General features: G+C 37.7%; 3 protein-coding genes across 8 annotated transcripts; 1 reads left to right on the top strand and 2 right to left on the bottom strand.

Moving 5' to 3' along the window:
* LOC109710833 lies at positions 261-3,658 on the bottom strand. The gene is made up of 4 exons (XM_020233618.1): positions 3,021-3,658; positions 2,089-2,241; positions 1,692-1,897; positions 261-737 (listed from the first exon to the last, which is right to left on the bottom strand). Exons 1-4 carry the CDS (start codon positions 3,513-3,515, stop codon positions 533-535), a joined length of 1,059 nt encoding a protein of 352 aa, XP_020089207.1. The 5' UTR covers positions 3,516-3,658; the 3' UTR covers positions 261-532.
* Positions 4,242-6,274, top strand: LOC109720941 (putative FBD-associated F-box protein At5g22720). The gene is made up of 3 exons (XM_020248346.1): positions 4,242-5,348; positions 5,440-5,592; positions 5,692-6,274. Exons 1-3 carry the CDS (start codon positions 4,380-4,382, stop codon positions 6,052-6,054), a joined length of 1,485 nt encoding a protein of 494 aa, XP_020103935.1. The 5' UTR covers positions 4,242-4,379; the 3' UTR covers positions 6,055-6,274.
* LOC109715669 lies at positions 9,313-15,178 on the bottom strand. Of its 6 annotated transcripts, none has more exons than XM_020240786.1 (15): positions 14,988-15,178; positions 13,368-13,546; positions 13,148-13,256; positions 12,908-13,051; positions 12,234-12,338; positions 11,632-11,715; positions 11,138-11,253; positions 10,923-11,024; positions 10,730-10,843; positions 10,518-10,574; positions 10,364-10,430; positions 10,234-10,287; positions 9,863-9,937; positions 9,738-9,773; positions 9,313-9,606 (listed from the first exon to the last, which is right to left on the bottom strand). In XM_020240786.1, exons 2-15 carry the CDS (start codon positions 13,394-13,396, stop codon positions 9,493-9,495), a joined length of 1,206 nt encoding a protein of 401 aa, XP_020096375.1. In that variant the 5' UTR covers positions 13,397-13,546; positions 14,988-15,178; the 3' UTR covers positions 9,313-9,492. The 6 variants fall into 6 exon arrangements, with proteins under 6 accessions (XP_020096375.1, XP_020096395.1, XP_020096387.1 ...); XM_020240806.1 differs by having other exon boundaries at positions 13,148-13,335; positions 13,441-13,546; XM_020240798.1 differs by having other exon boundaries at positions 15,014-15,178.

Here is a 26,049-nt window from a genome sequence, read left to right as displayed (position 1 = left end):
AATAGAAATTAAAGTAAACACAATTACACATTCACTGGAATAGTTGTCGAAGAAACAGCTATGAAACACCACTTCCATACTCAGAACACTCTTTCAGAAGGAATAGCATAGTCGTGTATAATAAGAGCTGAGTGATCTACTTTGTAGCAGCCGAAGTATAGGAATTGGGTTCGGTGAGCATTCACCCAGTCTCTGGGATATTTTTCAACATCAAAGTAAACTTCGAAACATTGTAATATCCTTATTTTTCTGATGAATTGTGTAAAAGGCCTGCAGATATTAAAAGTAACATGATTCTTTGATTAAGTACAATTTACAAGATTCTTGCCACTTTCAAGATTTACACGCTAGAAGGAAATATACACAGCATGAAGACCGACGGAAAGCTAAAGCAAGTAGCAGAGGCATCTCAAAGAATAAATATGACAACCGTTGCTTACAGTTAGAATCGGAAACGATGCATCACATGCCCCTATATTTGATACCAGCGATTGTCGATGCTCCCTCTGATTCTCATGTTTTCTGGGCACCCTCATCTTTGGAGGAGAAGAGCTGTTCCAAGCAAGCAGATCCATAGAGAAACAATGACCCAGATAGAACGATTCTTTTCCCATCCACTTGGCGGACGCCAAAACATGAAGTCACCCCAGAAGTCCCCTGCTGATGATACTTGTTTACTTGTTGTTTTTCTTCTCATATCGCGATCCTTGTTCTTGTCGCTCCATGTTCCGGCATATCTACCATTGAGAAATGAATACAGACTCATTAAATTAGCAGTTGAGAAGTGAAGTCCTACTGGAGAAGATATATAACCACTATCAAATGAAATATAAATGGTTTTGGGATAAAAATCTAAGAAAAAGTTCACCAAATTTCAAATCTAGGATAAGAATCTCAAATCCATTATTTAAGTGGATAGACTCCCTCATTTATCACCACAAGAAAAAAATTTCAAAAAAAAAAAACTTGTGAGAACATAAAAAGGTAGTCTTCAGTTATTTTTATTTCACAATAATAGTTTTGTAATCGTTACCAAAAGAATGTATGTGCTAGCAGCTATAGACAGTTGAAAATTTGCTTATCATAATGCACGCATTAAGTAAAAGAACCAAAAACATATAATATTCAGTCTAATATTAGCCACACTAGCATCAATTAGAAGAAATCAAACCTCAAAAATGGTATAGCGAGTTGAAAAGGAAGAATTATTTACTAATATAACAGAGCACTTATGGTGCTTGTTAGTGTAAAATTCAGGAGTTGCTAAAGCATGTACTGGAGAATAATGGGAACACTCAAATTGTATTAGGTCCCATCTATTACGTTTCCTCACATAGTAAAATTCAAAGTTAGCTTTCCAACTGTCTTTGCTCTCAGGTGATGTAGTCCAAGGTCTTGAACTCAAACAATCTACCTCCGTAATGATTTCTACAAGGTATCAGGAATCTTACGGCCTCTAACTCCAAATAAGAGAGAGAGAGAGAGAGAGAGAGAGAGAGAGAGATGAGCAAATGTGGATCTCAAGTTTAACTTGTTTAACTTTTGTTATGCCAACACAATATTTTCCGCTATTACCATTAATATACAATAGAAGATGGAGACATAATATCCACTGGAAATCAGAAACATTACCAATTAAAAACCAAAATGCTGCAACGACTATTCTGATAATTTGGAGGAAGAGAATCAACCTGTCATAACTAGATCCAATCAATGGGATTGTGACCATCTCATCCTTGGAAATTTTCAGCTTGGGTGCCTGCAGGATGTATCGGAGCTCAGCGGCTTGCCGTCTGATGCTAACACTCGGATGACTCTTTTCCAGCTGTTGGTACAAAGCAATGCAATCTCTGTGACGATTATTGGCTTCATAAGCCATTGCAAGCCAAATTTGTATCTGCATTTATAAAAGATATCACTGAGAAAGTCCTTGCATGACTGTAGGATAAGTATCCTGTATATGTTTATCCTATTCAATCGTTTTTTCTGTATTTCTGGAAAACCTAGATGCACAAGCTTAGCTCCATTGAAAAGTTGAATGAATATAGTGAAATTTTAGTCAATTAAGAAGAGAGTTTATGACAATACCTCACCACCCAAGAGTGAGGGGCTTGGGATGATTGTTAGAGCAGCCTCTAGAAACTCGATTGCCCGAGCATACATTCCCTTTCCATATGCCTTCTGCCCCAACTCAAACATCAGCTTCGCTGTTGCCCGCCGCTCTGCCTGCTCCCTTGCTACCTACTCCCACAAAGCAGAACCAAAGGAGAGCAAATCCTCAAGTTCATTATAACCAGTTCTTTCACTACTGATAGACCGGAAACAACACAGAGAAACTAGTTGAATCCCGACGTCCCAAAAGCAAGTGGCAAAGGACTTGGTGGTTGGTACCCGAGGTCCCAAATTCGAATCCTACTTGATTCACATTTCTACCTAAATTTATTTCTAAATGAAATAAACGAAGGGTAGCGTGCTACCTCTCTCTCAAAAAAAAAAAAAAACACAGATAAACTAAGTGCTTGCTTGGCCATACTGTGGGATTTAGTGTTATTCAATAAAGTAGTTTTTAAAATACCAATATTTAAAAAAAGTAACATGAACTCATCTCAAAAAAAGCAACCTTGTTTGGTTTATCTATTTTAGACTATGAAATCCAAACAAAATTCACTTATTGTTCGTTTTCATTCCATATATGGACATATGGCCCAATCTGTTTATCACTCAATCCAGTTTTAAATCCTGAATTGGCTAATTCTAGAGTAAACCACTTAAAATAGTCTCTCACAAACAATTCTCCCTTCTCTTCCTTGATAACCCTCCTCTTCCTTAACCAAAACCACTCTCTCAAAATCTTCAAGTGTCTCAATTGCCCATTCCGATCTTTCATTCCAACAATGAACAAATATTTTTGAATGATTCATCATTTTGTTTTCCATTACAATTATAATTCAATTCCATTTGTTCATTCCCATTTCTGTAATGCACCAAACATACCCTAAGCAGTTAGGAGAGGGAAAGACCTTTTCGAGCTCGCGGCGGACCCTCTCCCGCTTCTCCTCCTCGGTCTCCTCCCGATCGCCCTCCTCCGCGACGCGGCTCTGCAGCTCCTCGGCCCGCTTCTCCAGCTCCTTCATCTCCTCCAACTCCTTGAGCCGGCTCCGGAGCTCCTCCTCCCAGTCGTCGTCCCCCTCCCCTTCCCCTCCTCCTCCTCCGCCGCCGCCGCCAACCGCGCCGACCTTGGATCCTGCGCCGCGCCGCCTCCGCGCCGCCGCGTCGCCGGCGCCCGGCGACTCCGGCTGGTCGCGGAATCCCCGGGCGTGGACGGCGGCGGAGAGGAGCAAGGGCTCGGCTGCCCTCCGCGCGCGCCCCGCCACCGCCGCCGTCACCGCCGCCGCCGGAGCGGCGGAGGCGTCGGGGCCCCAGGGCTTGGAGCGGTCGACAGGAGGGAGGGCTCTGGCGAGAGAAGGGGCGTCGGAGAGGAGGGTTGGGTTTCCGAAGAGAAGCACCGTGGCCATCTCTTCGGTGAATGGCGTACGAGAAAGGATATTTATGAGAGAGAGAGAGAGAGAGAGAGAGAGAGAGAGAGAGAACTTGGAGAACCGCAAAGGGGATGACTGAGGACGAAGAAGGGGGGAGAAGAGGACGAGTGATGCCGTGTGGCCGCTCCTCTCTCCTTTATTTTTTATTTTTCATTTTTTAATTTCTTTTTTATTTTTTCCGATTTGTTTTTTTATTTTTTTTATTATTCTCAGAGTATGTTTGGCTCAAAAATAGAAATTAATATTTTATATTTAAATTTGAAATTACATGTGTAATTAAAAACTTAAATAAAGTACTTAATTTACCATTGACAAATAAGATAGCGAACTACTATTTTTTTAATTTGATATTTTTTCTTTCTTCAAAAACTTACAAGTTATCCAAATCGTTATTTATTGTGCAAATTAAAGCTTATTATTTAGCAATACTGTTGCTTTGAATTTTTACAGCAAAAGTACTGAAATTGTCTTTAATTGTAGATACCCACTGCTAGAACTTGATTTATTATAAATAAATTCGTCCATAATTTTACTTTTTAAAAATATTGTAATTAATTTTGTACTTATGCTGCAATTAGTTCATAAAAGATTAATTATTATTATTATTTTTTGCATCCAAATTTTTTTAGTAAACTAAGTAAAAAAAAAAAAAAGAAGATTATTATACTATCAATGTTAGTATTTTTTTATCAAACAAACAGAGTAGTGATGAAGAGGAAGAAAGTGTTTGTTTTTTTTTAAAAAAAAAAAAAAAATTTGAGAGAGAAAGGTTTGCTTTGTTCATTTGTTTTTTAGAAGGGTCCGACCGCGAACTCTGAAGAAGAATTTTTGGCGGGGAAGATGGCACATCTCCCGCCGTTTCCCGCCGGCCCGATGGATCCAGAGGAGACTGCCTTGGCCAAGAAGCCAAGGAGGGCGGCGGACTGCAATCCCTCCTCCTCCTCCTCCTCCTCTTCATCAGCCGCGGAGATCGACCTCATCAGCCGCCTGCCGGACTGTCTGCTCTCCACCATCTACCCCCACCTGACGACCCGCGAGGCCGCCAAGACCGCCCTCCTCTCCTCCCGCTGGCGCCGCCTCTGGACCACCTCCCCGCTCCACCTCGACGACGACTCCCTCTGGAGCCGCTCCATCCAGCCCCGCGGCCGGCCCCGCGGCTCCAGGATGTGGACGCGCGACGAGGACTGGCGCTGCCGCGTCATCTCCCGCATCCTCCGCTCCCACGCCGGCCCCGTCCGCCTCTTCCGCCTCGCCCACACCCGCTTCCACGGCCGCGAGCCCCTCGCCCACTCCTGGTTCCAAACCCTAGCCCAAAAATGCGTCCTCCAGATCGACCTCCTCTTCCCCTCCCTCTACGACGCCCAAGACGTCCCCGCCTCGCTCCTCGCCTGCGATTCCCTCCAAACCCTGCGGCTCAGCCACTGCCGACTCCCCGACACCGCGAAGACCCCCGTCGACATCACTCTCACGCGCCTCACGGAGCTCACCCTCAGCGGCGCCCGCCTCACTGAGCACGACTTCTGCGGCTTACTATCCGGCTGCACTGCGCTTCGGAGTTTGTCCGTCATCTACAACAATTCTTACCTCCCTCGGATCCACGTCCGCTCTCGGAGCCTCCGGAGCCTGACGCTGTCGGGCTCCGGCGCGGAGGAGCTGTTCATTGAGGATGCTCCGAATCTTGCCCGGCTGCTTATGGGGTGGGTGTCGTCGAAAATGTGGTTGAAGGTCGTTAGCGCCCCGAAGCTCGAGATGTTGGGTTATCTGCATCTGCTCGTGCAGAGACTCGAGCTAGGCAAATCTGTTTTCAGGGTATTCCTTCCTTTCTTTCTCGCCCGTTACTGTTTTCAACAGCTCCCTCTTTTCTGTTCTCTCCGTAAAAGTTTGTTCTTTGCCTCCTCAGATGTCGCAGCGTATAGCGGATATAAGCTTGAGCACTCTGCTGTTTACTCTTAAAACGCTAGCGGTTGAAGTGAAAATCCATGATTATGAAGAAGTAAAGATGTTCATCCACCTGCTGAGATGCTTTCCGTGTCTCGAAACCCTGCACATTCGGGTATCCCTTCGCCAATGGTGATTTCATATTTCTTTCCACACTCTAGAATGAACCGATGGTTGGACTTATTCATCTATTTGTTCTTTTGTTGGATCACAGTGTGTGTGTTGGAATGAACCGAATCCAATTGTTTGGACGTACTTGGAGCAGCTAAATTCAGTCGATTGCGTTGATCGTCATCTGAAGATCGTAAAATTTAAAAATTACCAAGGGGGAAATAGTGAGCTAGAATTTGCCAAATTTTTAATTACAAAAGCAAGAGTACTTAATGTGATGAAGTTTCAATGCGGAACCAGTTGCTGCAAAAGATGGGTTAGGGCCCAGCGAAGCCTTCTGTGCCTTCAGAATAGAGCCTCTTTGGATGCTCAATTCGTTTTTGTGAAGGACAGGAGGTGCAGCTGGGAGTTCAATGAAGATGCCTCCAATTTGTCATTTGCTGACCCTTTCGATAGTTGTAGATAGAACGGTACTTTATGCGATTGTTTCGGCCTTCCATTAGACATTGAACAGTCACTTCCTGGCACTATGCGACATGGTTATCTCATGGCAAACAATCTTGGTTTAGATTATTATGGTCTTTCCAATTTAAAGTATGTAAGCTTGATTTCTTGTCCTTCTCTATGTTGATGCTTTGAATTTCGCCAAATGAGGCATTATTAAATCTATTTTATGAGTTTATGCCTGGTGGGTGCATCGTGTGTTACTTGTGAACTGCATATGGGTTGTGTGGTGATGTGCCATGTGCCTAAAAATGAATGGGCTTCATACTCGGGGAATGCTAGTGTTTCGAGCATTGGCATGTTCCATGCAAAATCCACCTTTATGCCGATCTCCTCTCCACACCCTAATTTTGTGCTATCTAATAAGTTTATTTGTTATCATTCTTTTTCACTTTATATATTGCGAAGTAAGTTTATGTATAGAAACTGCAGGTTTGCTCTTTCTATGGCTTGTTATTCTTCCTACATTATCTAGTTTATTAACTCTATCGAAGGGAAACCACTGGTTGATGTACCTGTAACTGGAAGTTTAAATAAGGTACTTTAGTTACCATTGCCAGGTAAGATGGCGAGCTGCTGCTCTTCCAATTTAACATTTCTCCTTCCATTTGGAACTCGCAAGCTATTCAAATAATTATATTTATGCATAGGATCATGGTGACAATATAGTTTAGTGTTTTGGGTGCTGCAAAATATCTTGTAAACTTGTATTAATAAGCTCATTGATTTGGTTTCTCCAATTTTGTTTTTTGTCTGTATGGCTAACATGTTGTCAAGTTGGAGGAGTTATGCATGCTAAAAGATGTTTCCCTAGTCTTTTTCTTTGCAAATTTTCATCATCTTTTGGATTAATAAAAACTGCTGTCAAAACTTGTACCTTCCTTTTTATCTGCAATTGGGTGAATTATTGTTAAGTTTTTCATTTTTGATGGAATATCTTCTTCAATTTTTATACCTCTGTAGCTATAAATGTTTGTACTCATTTTCTTCTTTTTTTTAAAGAAAACAAACATCTACAAGCAGATTGACAGGGCTAAATAGTTCCTGCCTCTGTTAAAGAATATCCTTCTTTTACAGCTTGCGAAGGCCGCATATCCTCTACAAATCACACAAAAGCATTTTGTAAATATTTTTGCCTTAAGTTAAATGATTTACTCTGGTGTACACATTCAAACTCCAGTTTTTCAGGTTTTCTAACTATTTTTGCCTTTTGCGCTTATTGATTTTTGTAGTTTGTAGTTCGATCTAAAATTATTTTGGCTAGAAAGACATTGTTGATGCCTACATGAAAGTGAAGATGAGTACTAAAAGCACCATAATTTTGCTTGTTGTAATATAAACATAAAAATATCAGTAATTTCATGTTTCTTTGGTTTCTTGTTTGTTGTGTAGTTTTCTTCACATGAAAGAACATAGGGTTATGACAAGTGTATTACTATTTCTGATGTCAGTTCAATTCTAATTCCAAACATAAGCAAATTGATTATCTATAGTGTCAGCTGATTATAATGTTCTACTTCTACTTTATTGGGGGGATTTATATATAGGCCCCTAACTTAGACAAATTTAAGAAAATCCCTTATGTTTCATCTTTTCATATGAATCCATTAGTTTTAGTTTATTTTTCTGATGTAAGCCTAAATTGAGCATATTTTAGTGGAATCTATGAATTTTCACTTTAGCTTTTTGCCTCTTATTACAATTTTATACTAGTAATCTCAAGAGTCCAAAATTGCTGCGATTCCTTCGTTTAAAATAAGATCGAATCGCACTCACCTTCAATTGGCGTAACCATTCTGCATGCATGTAAAATAGTGCGAATATAGCATTACTCTATCGTTTTTATTACGCAATCTACTGCTCTGTCAATGTCAATGCTTTTTTATAAAGCTATCGAATTCTAACGCATGGCATACGCCATTGAAAATAAAGATAAATATTATTTTTTGAGAGATAGATAGCATACTACCCGCTTCGTTTATTTTATTTAGAAATAAGTTTAGCTGGAAATGTGAATCAACTAGGATTCGAACTTGGGTCTCGGATACCAACTACCAAGTTCTTTGCCACTTGCTCTAGGAATGGTCAGTAAACAAAGATAAATGTTAGTAACAAGAACTACCCAAAGTAAACAGTATGATTCTTGAAATGACAAAAGAAATGTTTATGCTTAGAATGGCACGATGTGCAAAACTTTTTTGCCATTGGATCAAGATGCTTGTTTTGGCGTAAAAAAAAAAAAGAACGGCGCATAAGGTGCTCTATATATCTTTTGGGAATAAATGCTCCCACTACCGCTTGGCACCCAGGCTATAAATAGAAACGCATGCATGAACAAAGAGAAATCAGAAGCAAGTGTAGTTCCAGCAATGGATTTCAGGGGCAACCATCACCAGCAACCCCGCCACCACCACGGCGGCCACCCTAATTGCGGCAGCCACGTGGAATACTACCGCGACGATCGGTTCAACTGCGAGGAGGACCGCACCACCTACGTGACGACGGTCGAGAAGAAGACGACCGTGAGCGAAGGGCCGCGCCACTTCGCCAACAAGCCCCGCGGATACAAGCACAAGGAGGTCTACGAAGAGGACGAGGTCCTGGAGCGAGGGAAGCTCGTCGAACGCGACGGCTACGTGATCTGCGAGAGCGAGAGGTTCGGCTGTGAAGATGAAGTGGACATGGAAACTGAGGAGTTCGTCAGCCGCAAGCATAACTACATGGTTAAGGCTGCTTGATCATCGGTAATATCAATAAAATTGCCACTAAATATCATAGGCATGAAGATGTACGTGGTGGTGGATACTATAGTAAATTGGCACCACCTCTATAAATAAGAATTTGTGAGCTTGTGTACTGCATCCATGGCATGAATATCCATGTAACCTCCACTACTATATAGTAAATTAATAAAACTGGCGTTTAGTACGATAATAATCGATCTACTTAGGAATTAATCCTTATTTTTCCGACCAGATCATCAGATCTGCATGGTCATTCCGAAAAACTATTCATTTGCCAGGTCGAACTTTCGCAACACATTCATATGGAAGATCTATGCAGATACATATAGCATGGAATTGACGTAATTACAAAGACGAATACCAGCTAAACTAAAAACCACGTAAAGGAAAAGAAGAAAGAGAGAGATGGAAGATGCAAAGAATTATCGAGCATATTTTGTGCGACCTCATTCTACCAGAAAATAGCAATAAATGAATTAAAATAAAGAATAAATTATGCCATATATATATATATATTAAAAAAAGAGGAACAGAACTAGTAATCAGACACGGAATAATACACAAACTAATACACAAATGTTAACATAACTGTGCTGAATCTACATGCACATGAATCTATCGCCACCATTTGATTTTTGCATTGAAGTATGCGTGGTCTAAGAAAATGTCGAATTGGGGGGGGTGATTCCCCTTTCCTTGTAATACGCCTTCTCGGCATCTGCCAACCTCGTTTGAAACATTCCCCACTCTTTTGTACACCGCTCCCTTACCTGTAAAATCCGCACAAAATACTCTCAGATCAGATGTGTGACAACAGCTTGCGGAGATGCAACCAGTTAGGGGAGTTCTGATTCAATGATAGCATGCTTAGTTACATAACCAAAAAAAAGAAAGGACCCACCCCTTCCCATGGAGCTTTCCCATTCTCCGCCTTCCCCTGTAGAAAAAGCCGTAACAAAGAAGATGGATTGTTAACTATTTCCAAGATCGACAGTCGTCATAGAATGTGTGTAGGTTTTTTCTTACCTGGTTCCCGAGTGACGGAACCACCTGATGAACTATCCACTGTGCATCTACAACTCCAATTTTCTCATGAGCCAGCTATTTGAGAAACATACAGGTAGTTACTTATCAGCTAAAGCATATGATAAGATGGAAAAGAAGGAAAATAAATGAAAATTTTAGAATTTTCTTTCATTGCAAAAGCCCCACACCCTCAACGAGGTAAAAAAGGAAAACAAAAAAAAACGAAGGAAAAATAAGGTCTTGAAGAACGCCCAATGCCAAAGACACCCACCCCCTCCTCCACAGGATATAGTGTCAACTTATAATGCAAAGCAGAAGGTTTTTAGAAGCAACTGCAAACATATGCAATTAGAGATCATGAATAATAGTACCTCGACACATCTTCGTAGTGCCAAATCGAGACCCCAGCCATGAACCAAGTCATTCTGCGAATGAACATCACAAGTAGTATAATATAAGCAAAATAGTAAACCAGTGACTAGCAAAATATGAGCAGCCTACCTGAATCATATGCCACACACAACGCCATGCATCCCGAGAAAATACGGTAGCCATTATCTCAACAAATCTGCACGTGCAACAAATAAGATATTATAAGACGGTTGTTTGAGCAGTGAAATCGGCAAAAAAAAAAAACCAAGTTGTTAGCTCATACGCAGCACATGGCGGCAAATGGGGATCACTGCACCAGCCTGGCTTCTCCTCTGTTTCTCTGCATTTAATAAAAAGTCCAAATAATCTCTTAGAAAATAAAATCTAAACTGATCCATCCAATTCCAGTTAAGAAGTAAAAATCCAGCAAACAATTTTAGCAGCAAAATTATCACATAACTATTTACAAGCCAACTGAAGTTTTGAAAGACTCACTTGTGAACTTCACCGTCACCTCTTCTTTTAGTCATTTGCCATGACAACCCTCTATCCGGCTCCAAACCAGGCTGGGAGATCTCAAGCCCATGCTTTTTAACAAGCCTAATATACCTGAAAGCCACAACAACAATAATTTTACCTATTAGAAGCTTTGCAAAGAACTAAAATGCTCAACAAATCTAATACTTACTCCTCCGCATTAAAATGTTCGACCCCCAAGTCTTCGTCCCAGACAAATATGTACTCATACGGAGATACAATGTCAGGATGCAAGAACCGTTTGGCATACCACCTTACATGCCACAATGAGGTTAGATGATGTAATCATCGCTTAAAACTATGTAATGTAAAATGAAAATGAATAATTGTACTCCAGTAGAGTAGACGGAGTAAAAATCTTCTAACCATTTAGTTTGCTTCTTGACACCCACATGAATAGCCCTCTTAGACCATTCGAATTCATCCCATTCGCTGATCCGGCCATCATAATGGAACAAGAGGATTGTGAAGTTTTCAGAAAACTGCACTGACCAAGATTTGAAAATGACGGCAAAGGACAATAAATAAGAATTTACAAAATGTGAGAGAAAGAAAGACACATAGTAAATTTCTTCTAAGGCACTGCCTAGGTACGAGAAATAACCAAATTGCCTAAGGGGCCCCACTTTTAAGTACAGAATTTAAGGGCTACATGAATGACAGAAGCCCCACTACAAAGATAACTTATGTCAGGCTACATGAATTGCCTCAAAGGGCCCGATTCCAACATGTTTATGAGATATTTCAGCTAGTCGTTAACTGATGAAGATATTGAAAACTTTTCCAATAAAACAAATAGGTTTTCATTAAAAAAGAAAAAAAAATCTTATCAATGGACTGCAGATTTATAAGGAACTCACCTTTTTTACTGCAGCATCAATATTTGCTTTCTGATCATATCCAACTGTAAATGTTACAAGGTATTTCTGTTGGATAACAAGATCCTGCACAAACCATTAAATAAATTGTAAAAAGGTTTCAGATGAGATAAAATAAATAATGGATTTTTTAGGAGTCACATATAGATGAATGAATATATGATAAATCATATTCGATAAAATAATTTGACAAGTTAAAGAAGACAAGCAAATAGTGCAAAAAATATATGAAAACAGAATTTCCGCTTTGACACGCCAGACATTATTTGCAAGAAATGGATATTCATCAAAAACTAGAAACATAACATAAACATTTTGCAGAATGGCAAAATTAGCTAACTCGCCAGATGGAACAGATCCCAGAAGCATTGCAACATGTACATATTCAAAATAGAGGACTAAACTTTACAGAATTGGTGATTCCATGGGCATATAGAGGACTAAAGTTTATAGCTCATACTACAAGATCACTCGAGATGGTTTTGCACATAACATCTTCTGGATACGTGCACGTGATGAAGACTTTCATCAATGGGATAAATAGAGCAACATTAAACTTCGAAACAGTTTACAGGTTTACGCACCTCGTCAGGATTGCCCGACAATCTGCGGAGATAGAAGTCTGATTCTGGCACAACAATGCCTGGAGGTAGTCTTTCTGCTCCTCGAGGATTTGAAGGAACATAAATCTGAACATAGAACAAACAATAATTGAGAGAGGGGGAGAGAGAGAGAGAGAGAATAATTAGTTTACTAACCGTAAGGTGTAATTTGTTATCTTTAACAATAATAAGATTACCTATGACCTATCTAATGTTGTCTTGCTAGTAGTCTACTCTTGTTCTTCTTTAACTATGGTAGTATTAAACAATCTACACCATAGCATTGATAGTAAACTATCATCTCCAACTGTCACACCTTCACCTGTCATCTTGTGCCACACTGCCACAGCATTGTTTTATCTAAAACTCAGCAATTTTAGTTCTGAATACTCGAGTAAAGATTCTCCATGAAAACCCAGAAATCCAGAGATTGTATTACTAACGTATGATCTTATACTATGTCTACTTTTTCTGAAGAACAATATCAAGTACACCATCTGTTTAGACTTCTCTAGGCGGACATGGAAGAAAGAGTAAACCATGCCTAAAACATCAATAGCAAGATAGAGTAAACCATGCCTAAAACATCAATAGCAAGAAGGTAACGAGTAAGAAATCCAAAAGTCTTAATTAAATTCCAAAGCAGGGGAATGCACCTTAGGAATTTCATCTGAGCTGGAAGCAGAATTATTTCTTTTATGACTACTCACGGAAGTCCAAGCATGGTTCAGCAATGTCTGCGTCATGATACCAGAATTCCTGTCTTCTATATATGAGATGATATTGGAAGGAAACTGAAGCTGCAGAATACAGGCCATGAAATAATCACATTGTGATGCCATCTCGCACAATATAAATCGGCAAAGAAAGGGTAGGCGAAGAAACTAGTATCATACCTTAGTTATACTAACTGTAGGAAATGATATACCAAATAAGTAGCCTAACATAACACCAATAATAGTCGAAATAGAAAGCCTCATGCTTTCATTTGTTCTTAGTAGTGCACTGCAAAGTATGAATAGATGTTTACTGTAAGTTCTGAGGATCCAATAAGAGCACCCGTCTTCAACAAATCAATAATAATCTGAAAAGCAAGAAAAAAAAAATTTTACATACCCACGACCAAAATTTCCAAGTTTCGCCATCTATTTGCAGTGTAGAATTAAAAAGAAGCACAAATTTTTGCAACCAGAAGTTCTTCCACATTGCTAGAGAAACTCATAATTGCGAACTTCTTGCAGGAAAAATTGTGTCTGTTGGCTCCTCAAGAGAAGCAAAATTAAAATAATTGTAGCCTGGAGCAAAACAGAACAGATGTAAAGAAGAGGCCCAAACTCAAGGAAGTTGCCAAGACCAAGAAAGTAAAGATATTACGTACAAACCATTTAAGCCCTAAAGAAAGCAAACGAAAAAAAGGCTAGAGAGGGTCATACTTTATTCTCATCATTATTATGTTACACATGAAAATTACTATCTGCAAAAAATAAATGTGGAATGAGACTGATGTCATCAAGATTGGCCAATCAACATCACGATTTGATGACCCAAAGTGTAAAACGTAGCATGAAACTTATGAGTATCTAATGCAAATAGAACCTAAAATAGCAGCATCAAGGTAAACCTGCGGTATATAAACCCTAATGGAGCTCAATTTTATATATATTCATTTTCGAGAACCACCACAGTCCAATTAACATTAAAAGGCAGTGAAAAGGCTAAAAGCCAAAAGAGGTTTCCATTTACTAGCATAACATCGGTACAACTTGAATCCGCTGCGTTGATCACGGGTGGAATAAAACAAGTCAGTTAGTTGCAATGTGCTAATAGTAACTAAGAGCATCCTAACGATATTCACAAGTCTGTCAGTTGCAATGTGCTTTCAAGTTCAATGATTGATTAGTGAATGGCCCACTCCCCGTATCAGGCTGCCAGAAAAGGTTTCCAAAACGCCCCAAACCTTCCATTATTATAACTAATTTTGCTTTCCAAGACAGACAGTTTGTACTCATGGAAGTCCTAATATGAGATTTATAATTATACCACCCAAAGTACCGAACATATAGATATATTCAATGAAGAAATTGTATATTTTCGCCATACGGTACAAGTTTCAAGCTTTAAGTAACATACTATTTCTTTTAATTTAGACGGCAGAATTTCTGGAACATCATAAAATGCTCAATCGACTACGCGTTTGATGCATGGAATAATATGCACGGTAGGAAAAGTAAAATTTTCCTTGTCACTTGTTCCTATAATCTCGACAACTTAGGTAACAGATTGGGCCATTTCTTGTTACATAGTGCAGATTCAGCAAGTATTTTCCGTTAACTCAATGCCTAACTTCAAAGGAAGAAGAGTAATCACAATGCATACTGCATTGAAAATGGCAGACTCTGCCAAATCAAAAATCAGAATTAAATCCAACCCAACCTGAACGATTCGGACATAATCTGCAATCAATTCATTCTCTAACAAAATCTCATATTCAAGTCCCCCAGATTAAAACAAGCATTAGAACGACTAACACAACATCAACAATAAACAACATAAACATCAAATCTTAATGAAACACTCAATCGTCTTGCAATCATCGTTTTCCTCTTCCCAATTTAGGCCAATGTTATAACCCAAAGAGGTCAAATAGATCCATACGCAGAAACAGAAAAAGAGCATCAATTAAGGGGGGAAAAAACAAAAAAAAAAAAAGAAAAAAAAAGAATCGTAAACTCTGACGAGGGATCTGCGTAGGGAATTGGGACATGGAAACGATGAATCCACGGATCTCTTCGGAGCGAAATACGATAATGCGACTCCTATCCTTTCTCTTCTCTTTTCTATCTTCTCAGATGCGCAATTCGTTTTGTGGATTTTGAAATCGCCCTGGGGAGTTTTTATAAGATGTTAGCGGGTTTAATTTATCAGCAAAGAAGCAGGGTTAGAAAAAAAATAAAAGGTAAATTCCGCATTTTGTCCTCAAACTATGAACCCGTGACATTTTGATCCTAGAACTTTAATTTATTATAATTTTTAGGTCAAATTTTTAGAATTGTTATAATTAAGTCCTATAACCTTATTTAGTTGTCTAAATATCAATATATTTCTAATGTGGAAGTAATATAATAGTATTATGATTGGCGATGCTTCAAAATTTTAAAATATTATATTACTTCTATATTATCGAAACGTCAATATTTTATCAATAAATATGATTATAGGATTTGGTTGAAATAATTTTAAAAGTTTTAATCAAGAATTACAACAAATTAAAGTTTGATAGCCAAAGTGGCATCTATTTCATAACTTGAGAACCATACATACAATTTATCCAAAAAAAAAAAAACAATCCAAGGAGAGAAAAGTAAAAGGGCTAAAAAGGAGAGACGAGAAGGAGAGGGGTGCACGATTGTGAAGAAGAGTCTAAAACGAAACCACTGGTAGTTTTTATTTGGGGCATTTACTAATATGCCTCTTATTATCATTGAAAATTTTCAAATTTATTCATCAATACACACAAAATACACAAAATGCTCTTCTATAATTCAATCCCATAAGAAAAAAAAAGAATTTTTTTTAAAATTAATAAAAGTATAAATAAAATATTTTTTAAAATTTTGAAGTGTATATTAAATATTATCTTTTTTTTTAGTTTTTGTACACGACAAGCTCCGCAATTGCAATAATGTCTCCACCATGGACTTGTTAACAGGCCTACCAGGCCCGGCTTGGTCGGGCAGGAGATTGGGTCTGGTCTAATCAAGCCCAATTGGAATACAAAGGCCCAGATCCGGCCCAGCTTGGTCTAACAGGCCTAGGCCATTCGGGGTTTGGGCCACCTTTGGTTTCTGCTGGAGTGGTTTTTTTTTTTTAGGTCTCGTTTGGCATTATTGCCTTTTTTGTTTTTTTTTTTTTTTTTGAGAGATAGGTAGCACGCTATTAGTTTCATTTNTTGACCAATGCAGTACCCACTAACAAGGATCTCAGTGGGCGGAAATGTTGTTTTCTGTTGGGATTGGGATTTGAACCCACGCCCTTTCAGACCAGAATCTTAATGTGGTGCCTCAGACCAAATTGGTCATATCAAACTGCATGGTAGGATTGTCGGACTAAAAACTTTTTGCTTTTGATTGATCTTAGGTGAATCTGAGCCATACTTTCCTGTCCAAACACCATGCTTATCTTTTTTTTGTAATAATTTTGTGGTTTTAATAATGATGCTTTTGTTTTTAATGAAGTTTCTTTCGGTTTTTCATCTTGATGTATTTATCTATACTAATACTGGTATATTTGTTATTCTCCGTTTTTTTTCTTTTTTTTGAGAGATAGGTAGCACGCTATTAGTTTCATTTTTTTTTGTATTTATTTTTACTGACTAATTCCATTTAATTTGCTATTTTTGTACAAAGATTTTACTTTTATTGTTATGATTAATTAGCATGAAATGTGGCAAGTGATGGAAGTAATACATCAACCCCTACTGCACTATTCCATGTAGAATTCTATTCAAAAGAACCAAACAAAAAAAAAGAAAAAGAAAAAAAAGATAGCAACGATACCAAAGGAGGCCTTAATTTCTTTCTTCTTTTTTTTTTTTGTTAATGGTTTGTAACTATTTTGGGTCTTTATTTGTTAGGTCTAAATTAGCTCTCTCTCTCTCACGGGGGAAAAAAAAGAAGAAAAACTGTGGGATAGCATATGACATCTACCTGAGCACTACAGGGTGCTACTTGTGCTGTTTTAAGTACCTCAATGTTACTATTTCCAAAGAATCTTCCCTCAATACCCAATAGAATGTATGTTTAAATCAAATTTTAATCAACAATAAAAGATTTGGATTGTGTTCAGATCAAATATTTGGTGCCATTATTATTCCAAGAGTTGCAGCATTTAATTAGTTGAAATTTATTTTTAGAGTATAGTTTAACTCAGGTGTTCTGTTAAAGTATTCAAACACTTCATGATAAATTTTTTTTTATAAGGTATAACATAGTTACTCCATTTTATGTTGCATGCAAATGAGCCTTAGCCCTTTGTCCCCCTCTGTAGAAAGGAAAAGAATATTCCTTTGGATTAAATATCATACTACAAACTGAAATGCCTACAAGAATTATAGTTCAAAAGTTTTGCCCAACAACTAAGCATATTACAATGTTCTTTTTATAGACTTTATAGTTTCAAATTGTCAGCAAAGTAATGAATAGAATCAAATTTATTTTGGGCCAAAACCAAACCATTTCGCTAGAAAGAATATGTTCTTCCCGCGAGAAGCAGTTTCCGGAGCCTTCGGAGCAGTTGCTGTTGCTACTTCTGCTGAAGCAGGAGATTGTTTTGGCTTCTGCATGTCTGCAGTAAGGAAAGATACACAACTTTAGGATTTGGCAACTTCATGCATAGATAATGCTACTTTTGTCTGTGTGACATGAAGTAGTCAATAAGTATTACAGATTTTGTATCTTTTAAGGAATAGAATGCTGGAATAGAACTGCTGGATGTAATGAAAGTTGAAAGGTGTACCAGAACTTGATGTCTTAGCTTGTTGGTTGGGTGCTGATGTTGAATTTTTCATCGGAAGTTTGGGGTCCTGAGATTCTCTGCTTCCATCATTATCTGACATTTAAGGGGAAAAGAAACTTGATTGTTATCACAGACAAACCAAATTAAGTAGTCTCATAAAACACATTAAAAAAGATCAGTTTCCGCATTGGAAAAGGCGTCACATTCAGGTTTTACGTGTCCTGGAGTGCAAATGGCTTGCTCAGTGGCATGACTAATTAACATATAAAATTTCTTCCTTTATTTTTCATCATTTCATTAACCAAGAAATCAAATGAAGAGCCTATGCTCACAACAACTGCCTCGTAAGATGCTGTCCAAGGCATACATTACATATAGTTTTCTGATTCCGAAGCTACATTACATCAAATCAGAAAGAAGCCTAACTCAGGATTCATGAAAAGATTACGATTTGAAGCAACTTATGCCTGCAAACTGCAGTTCTGTACAGGGGGTGATCCTCTAACAGAACATGAAATCTAAGAGTGTTTCTTGTACTCCATCTATTTCAAATAGAGGAAAAAAAAAAAACAACAACAACAACAACAACAAAACACTGCTTAAATGACACAACTTACAATCGTTGTTAGGCTTCATGTAATCCCTCAGAACCTCAAGAAATAAACTATCCGTATGATCTTCCATCACTGGATAAGTACCAGAAGATAAGATGTTAGAAACAGGCCGGTACTAAAATACACTATGGTTGTGTTTGCAGAAGTTAAAAGGAAGAATACATTGTAGAAATAGTTCATGTCTGTTATTTTGAGGGGAATCAACCAAAAGCAACTGAACTGCCTCCGAATCTCTGTTCGTAGAGAATTTAGCAGCATTATTCAGATTTTGTGTGTCTAATAAAATACCTGCAAGCTGAGAATCTAGCAATTACAAAATCGGAATGCCAAGCACAATAACTTGTAGCAATTCATCAACTGCCTACCAAAAGTTTCTTCAAGTACGAACTCTGAAGCAGGTTGTAGGCTTCTTCGCAGTAATTATCAGTGAGAACTGTGCATGGCGAGCCCGCCTGTAAAAACAAATCCAATCCTGTATAGGAACTGAGCTTGTCTAACACAAACTTGTGATGGTTAAGCAATGAACAGTTACCTCGCCGTTTGTTTTAAGAACATCTTCCCCTACTATGAGTATGTTTACTTGTCTAGCCATTATCAGACCTTCGAGATCAACCTGATTCAGATTAAGACAAAAACATCGATAACTTGCGTAACTTGTAAGTCAATGCAAATGAACAAAATTGCTATGAGATGTTTCGAATAAACAAATTTCTCTAGGATTTTTGAAAAAAATATAATGAAAAGCAAAGTTCTGCTTGTAATATTCAAGATCAATTGATCAACTGCTAATGATTCATCACATCCTACCGTAATACGCGAGGGGAAATACAGAGTAGCAAGCAGAATAACAAAATGTATACCTCGTCGGCGAAGAGCAGGGCAGAAGCATCAACCCCTACATGATAGAGAAGCCAAGCAGCTTGTCTGTTCTTCAACATTCTTTCCCTCTTCACATTCACCACCGGCGCCACTACCTGTCCGCTGCTGCCGCCACCCTCTCCCTTCTCGCTGTTCGCTAATAACCACGCATAGCATATCGCCGCCACGAGCGAACTTGTACTACCTGTCGTATAACAAGAATCAGAAACAACACTAAGAACATAACATTAAAAACTTAGATTATTCATGTTAGTGCATTCGTAACGACAGAGTAGATAACAAAACGAGTTTGATTCCAATTCGTATTGTATATTAGTAAAAGTTACTCAGTTAATATCACCTCCTCGTTGGGAGAGTATGATCTTGGCTTTAGCAGAAGCTTCGCCACGAGATATCTTCTCAATCGCCGCTCTCTGTCGTTTGAGGAAGGCGTTCAGCTGCCTGACACCCTGCTCCTCCTCCTCACGACGAGCCTCGAGTGAGGCGGAGGAGGCCGCCCTCCGGTGGTTTTGGTGGCGGCGGCGGTGGTGGTGGGGCTCGTTCTCAGAATCCGTCCCCCAGATACGCTCGAGGGAGCACGTCGACGAGGAGACCGACCGCCGGTGAGACTTCGTCGATACCGACGAGTCGAGGAGGTTTCGAGGCGGCGAAAGGAGGACGTGTTCTGCCTCCACGTCGTTGCGGAAGCGGGACGTGCGGCGCGGCTTCGGCGGGAGGAGGTCGGCGGGAGAGTTGTGATCGGCGACGGTGGCGGCGGCGCCGAAGCATTCGGAGTTGTTTCGGCTGTGGCGGGCGGAGGAGCGTTGCAGGATCTCGTCGCTGATGCCTTCCGGAGCACGGCGCCTAGACCGTTATTGTTGGCGGGAAATTTATTTATTTTTTGGAACATGAATTTGGCGCGAATCAGTTTTTGAGAAAATAAAACAAACAAAAAAAATCTGCATAAACCGTTATGTTAAGTCTTTTCGTCGGGAAATTTTTTTTATTTTAGCCCCCATAAAAATAACAACAATATCTAATCAACTGTCTCTAAACAACATAAAAACACAAGGACGATTTTGTAAAAAAACATTATATTGATATTATAATTTTTTTTATGCTGCATCTAATTAGATTCTTTATTATCTTACTCAGCACAATATGATAAGAACTACAAAAATCTGAAATTCAAATGCTTAAATATTAATTAATGAGACATCAATTTCGGTGTTTCTCCTAATATAATGCTAATATGCTGAGTTAGCCGGTTCAAAGCAAATATGGTAGATAAAATCTAATGATGTCGAGCAAAATCATAGCCTCGCTCACGAACCACGCCTTTGAGTTTCTCGAAGTGTGATTCATTTGTATCTAAATTTTAAAAGCATGTTCTAATTTAAATTTTTTTTAAGACTAAAAATTTACTGAGTTGTGCAACATACCTCCTCGCAGATCTGGAGAGTGGATCTCTCCGGTCGAGCAACGGCGAGGCTTCCCCTCCTTGCGAGGAGGCGAACCTCGGCGATCCGGCAGGGGACCCCATCCTGGACGGCGAACCCAGTTCGACCTGCATCTTCTTGGCTTCTTCCAGCCACTCCTGCGTGAGTGCACTCGCGCTGCTGCGTCTGCTACCACTTCTCTTTTCCTTCTCGTTGTTCTCTATCATCACATCATTTGCAACTCTTTTCGTGTTTTCATTTGCCAGTCTTTTCGTGTTTACGATTCCGAAGAACCAATCGTTCATCAATTCCGCTATGTCTTCGACGGCAGGCTCTTCACCTTTCCTCTCCATGATCATCGATAACTAATCAATCGATCTCTTCGCTAAGCAGAGAAAGTTAATAATTAACGCATGCATACGAAAGATTAACTTGGTTTAATCAAATTAGTAGTTTGTGAAACAATAACGAAGTAAACGTTATGTCGCGAAGAAGGTGAGGAATGAGGATGGCTTTGATGAATGCGAGGCAGTATCGTTTATTCATTAATCTTCGCCTCCGTGTATTCATTAATCTAAAGCTACAATAAAATATGTGCAAGTTGACAGGCTCAGGAAGCCGGCCGGCTTCGCTCTTGCCTTGTTCTGTTTCTTCTTGTCCTGTTTTGTGGTCCGGCAAACGTCTAGTGCATGGATCAAAGCGGCAATACTTGGTTAAATTGACGAAAAATCATAGCCTAGACCAAGTCCCCCGCATCGGTCCAACTCTGCATTATCTATCTATCTAGCTCTTCTACTTGAAAAATGTTATACCTACTGATCAAAGCTCTAATTTCAACTAAGAATTTTAAAAAATTCGTAAATACTAAGGTGGAAAAGTTGTACAGTAATAACTTTCAAAACTGAAGAGTTTTTTTTTTTATATTATGTGAGTTGATTCAAGATTTGATAGGATAAAGAGAATGGATGTATTAATGATGATGCCTTCACGAGCTCTACGGATAAAATTTTCATATATTGAGATGTCAAAGGGACGGATGGCCCGCAGGTCTGCCCCGTCTGGCACGGTCTGAAAAAAGTCTAAAATGTAATCGTCACAGACGTGGTGTCTTCAGCCAATTAAAATGCATCTCTGGAATTTACACATGAGTAACACATTCCATCGTAATTTTAGAAAAATATTTTTATTATACTTTTATTTAAAAAGAAGAGATATAATTGGTTGATTATAAATGATATGGTGTGACTGCGAACATAAGTAGAGTTCCTCCACAGCCAGGGCCCATGTTGGGCTGCACGCAGACGGCCCATGACCTGGCCCGGTACAACCTGCGCATCAGAGGTAGGCTGGGCTGGCGCTTTGTCAAAAACATAAATTTGGAGTGAGTGGAGAGAAATTAAGGCTTAGAGCTTGGAAAAATTTGAACTCGAAAATTTAAGCAAATTAATTATATTTTTTTAAAACAATTTGAAACGGGTAACTTTTATATTTTACTTATAAATGCATGAAGATGCTTATCTTTTCGGTTGCCATTCGGTTAAATCGAATCAGGTGCATCTATGATCGGATTCGATTCAACGGTTATTATGTTGTCTAATTGGATTAGTATTAATTTCGCTTTTAAATTGAAAAGCTAATTAGAGATAAATTCTAATCATATTAGGATAACAATTAATTAACCGATTTGACCTTATCTCTTACGCACCTATTAGGATTTTAGAATTCCTTATAAATATGCGGACGATCTCACATAAAATAAATAAGAAAGAGTGGATTGGAGATCGTGCTCGTTTGTAGTTCGATCTACCGCGAGTTTGGAGTCATAGAAAGCTTTCGAGGACGATCCGAAAAAGCGTGAATCAACCTCTACGATCCGGCATCGTCGCGTTCTAGCGTGAATCGCTTCCGCAAAACGGTACGAACAAATACTTCCACTGTATTATACATTTTTTAAATTGCCCCCTTATTTTCCACATTTTTTTTTCTGATAAAACTCCTTTAACTTTTTTTTTTCATATTATGTAATTTGAATTAGTCAATTGGATATTTTAGTAAATTCATCAATGACGTGTCCGTGAATTTTGCTTTAAAATTTTTTGTTTTAAAAAAACATTCCTTGTAGCTCAATTATCTAACCGTCCGCTTGTCAAATCGCACCTACCCATGCCATCGAGCAAATCTCAAGCTTTTCATGGAGTTGGAATATTGGAGGCAATTATCTTATTTGTTATACAAAAGTATGATTAAAAAAATATATCATATAATTTTATATGTGACATTACAATCATGTACCCTAATGAATCAATTAAAATATATTTTTTTATAATTTTATAAAAAATTAAAGTAATATGTCACCATCTTAATTCCTTTTCTTCCAATAATGTTAGACGGCGTAAAGTATTAAAAGATTTTTAGAGAGGTTTCCTGAAACTCTCTTCACCCCGGATCGACCGCCCTTAGAGGCAAAGGATTTGGTGATTGATACTTGAGACCCAAGTTCGAATTCTAGTTGATTCATATTTTCAGCTAAGTTTATTTCTAAATAAAATAAATGAAGCGGATATCGTGCTAGCTATCTCTCAAAAAAAAAAAGACAAAAACAAAAACAGGCCTTATGGCGTGATGAAATATTTGAATTTTAATTTTAAAGTTTAAATAGTACTATTTTAGGAGGGCAAAGGTAAGTTTATGAGTTATACAAAGGCTTAATTATATTACTATACTATACTTCAGGATTTTTCAATTTTTCTCTTCTATACTAATTTTTTTTTAATATATGACTAAGCTATAATGTTTTGTCAATCTCTATACTACAGGCAAAAAAGTATATAATTTTAAATAGAAACTAGTAGCTTTCTTTAGTCTATTTTGATCAGAAAAACTAAAAAAATATAAAATAATAGTTAAAAAATAACTCAATAGAATTTTTTAATGAATCTATCTTGAACGCCGATTTAACTTTTCCTATTATCTAATCACTAATCATCAAATAGGATGGTTAGTTTTTGTTTAATACAATAACTCTGTTGGTAGTGGTGTATAAATTAGTAAAAACTAATAGCTTTTTGGTGTCTTTTCAAAATATGTAATACAAAATAATAAATAAAAAAATTAAAAATGCAGTATAAAAATTGATAAGTAAATAATAACACAATAATATCTATAAAAAATAATATAATATAGTAAACAAAAAGAAGTACTAAAATATAGTTTAATAGGCTGTAATTAAATTGTATATAAACATAAACATACATATAAATACAAAAAAATGGATAAATGACGAAAAAATGTATCGTTTATTTTACTAATGTGGCATTCATAATTAAAAAAAAAATATTTTTGTAAATTTATTTATTTCATTATGATTAATGACATGGTGAATGTGTGATACGTGGTATCATGAATGACATTAACATGCACTGAGCCACGTGGATTCCACGTGTCCGTACCTCGTCATTTTCAAAAACTGCTGCTGCACAACCAATCTCGATCTCAACCGCACATCTCGCGGATAACTTTTGCCACGGAATCCACGTGGCCATGTGGGGTCCACATGCCTACCTCTTATCCGCAGAGGAGTTTCTATGAAATTTCCTTTGTCCATGGACCATAGTTGTTTCTATTTGACTCAGCATTTATTAGGGATGTCAATGATTATGAATAGCTGAAATTTTATCCGAATTCGAATCCGAATCCGAATCCGAATAAAACAGATATATTTTATACTAAATGGATATTAAAAATAGAAATCTGACGGATGTAGATTTGAATATGAATTTTGACTGTACCCGACCCGAACCCGAATTTATTTTGTATTATATATAATATATATATAAAAATTTAATGTTATATTTAAATTTATATTTTAAAATTTTAGATTCAATATAATATATATTTTGAAATATTAAAAAAAGAAATAATTGTTTCGGGTTCAAATTTTTGGATTCGGGTTTCGGATTTTTGGTCGGATTCGGGTTTGGATATAGATTTTTAAAATCCGTCGGGTTCGGATTCGGGTCTCGGGTTTGGAGTCGGGTTCGGATTTTTAAAAATCCGCTCTGAATCCGACCCGTTGGCATCTCTATACCTATTTCTCAAAAAAAAAAAATCAAATATTTACAGAATCTTCAAAGTAACAATTTTGAATGAGGCATAGGTAGGTTGAGGAGAATATAAACGGATTTGTTATACCCAGTTTTGACCTTGATATACGTATTTTATTAAGATAGTAATTTTTTATAAGTATGATTATGTATATGTCACTTGGGTGTCATGTTATGAAGTCATTGCGAATTTCAATTGGGATACTGATAGGTAGCACGCTATCCGTTTCGTTTATTTCATTTAGAAATAAATTTAGCTGAAAATATGAATCAACTAGAATTCAAACTTGGAATTTCGGATATCAACTACCAAGTTCTTTAATACTTGCTCTAGGAACGGTCAGTATTCTGTAAATATTTGTTCACATTATACATTTCATATTTTCATTGGTTTAGGTATTATTTCTCCTTTTCCTTTTTCTGGTTGGCCCCAAAAGAATACATCCACTTCCGGATCCTTCTTTACACCCTTTTTCCTTTCCCCTTGGATAGTAGAATATAGGATTTTTTTCTTTACATTTAAACCCTTCAATTTTTTTTTTTATATAAATAGTCCAGGCAAATTTATATTTATATATAATTTTTTTTACCATACAAGTGTCATATAGGCATTTTTAATTTAAACATAGTAATTGGATTACCGTGTCAAATTTATATTTACATATGACTTTTTTTTGCCACATAAACGTTATATAGGTATTTTTAAATTGAATACAATGAAGGCATCATTATGTTCATATTTATACTTTACTTTTCTTTTTTAACTTAGGAAAAAGAGTAATTCAACCACCGTATTTAAATACTGTGATTGAATCATCATGTTCAACTTTTAATTTGGTATTGAGATCTATCTAACGCTATTAGATAAAATATATATGGATATGCTTTTGCGTTCTCCAGTGAGACCGCAAAAAATATATCGTAACCGGCTCATAATGCAATATTGGTTACTTTCTCACCGCATGTAATGCAATCTCTCCGCAATCCCAAATGAAGCCTAAACTTTAGTTTGGTTTAGTATTAAGGTCTATCTAACGCTATTAGATAAAATGAAGTTGAGAAAAAAGCCGTAAAAAATATATCGTAACCGACTAACCGCAATATTACGTACGGAAACAAACAGACACCGCACGTAACGCAATATCCCTATCGTCGTTTCTCACCGCACGTAACGCATCCCTATCGTCGTTTTTCACCGCACGTAACGCAATATCCCTACAATCCGAAGGCACTCGTTTAGTAAGAAAAAAGTAATTTATCTAAATATAAA

Source organism: Ananas comosus, linkage group 1 (assembly GCF_001540865.1).
Source record: "Ananas comosus cultivar F153 linkage group 1, ASM154086v1, whole genome shotgun sequence".
Lineage (NCBI taxonomy): Eukaryota > Viridiplantae > Streptophyta > Magnoliopsida > Poales > Bromeliaceae > Ananas > Ananas comosus.
This window is presented reverse-complemented; position numbering and strand designations above follow the sequence as displayed.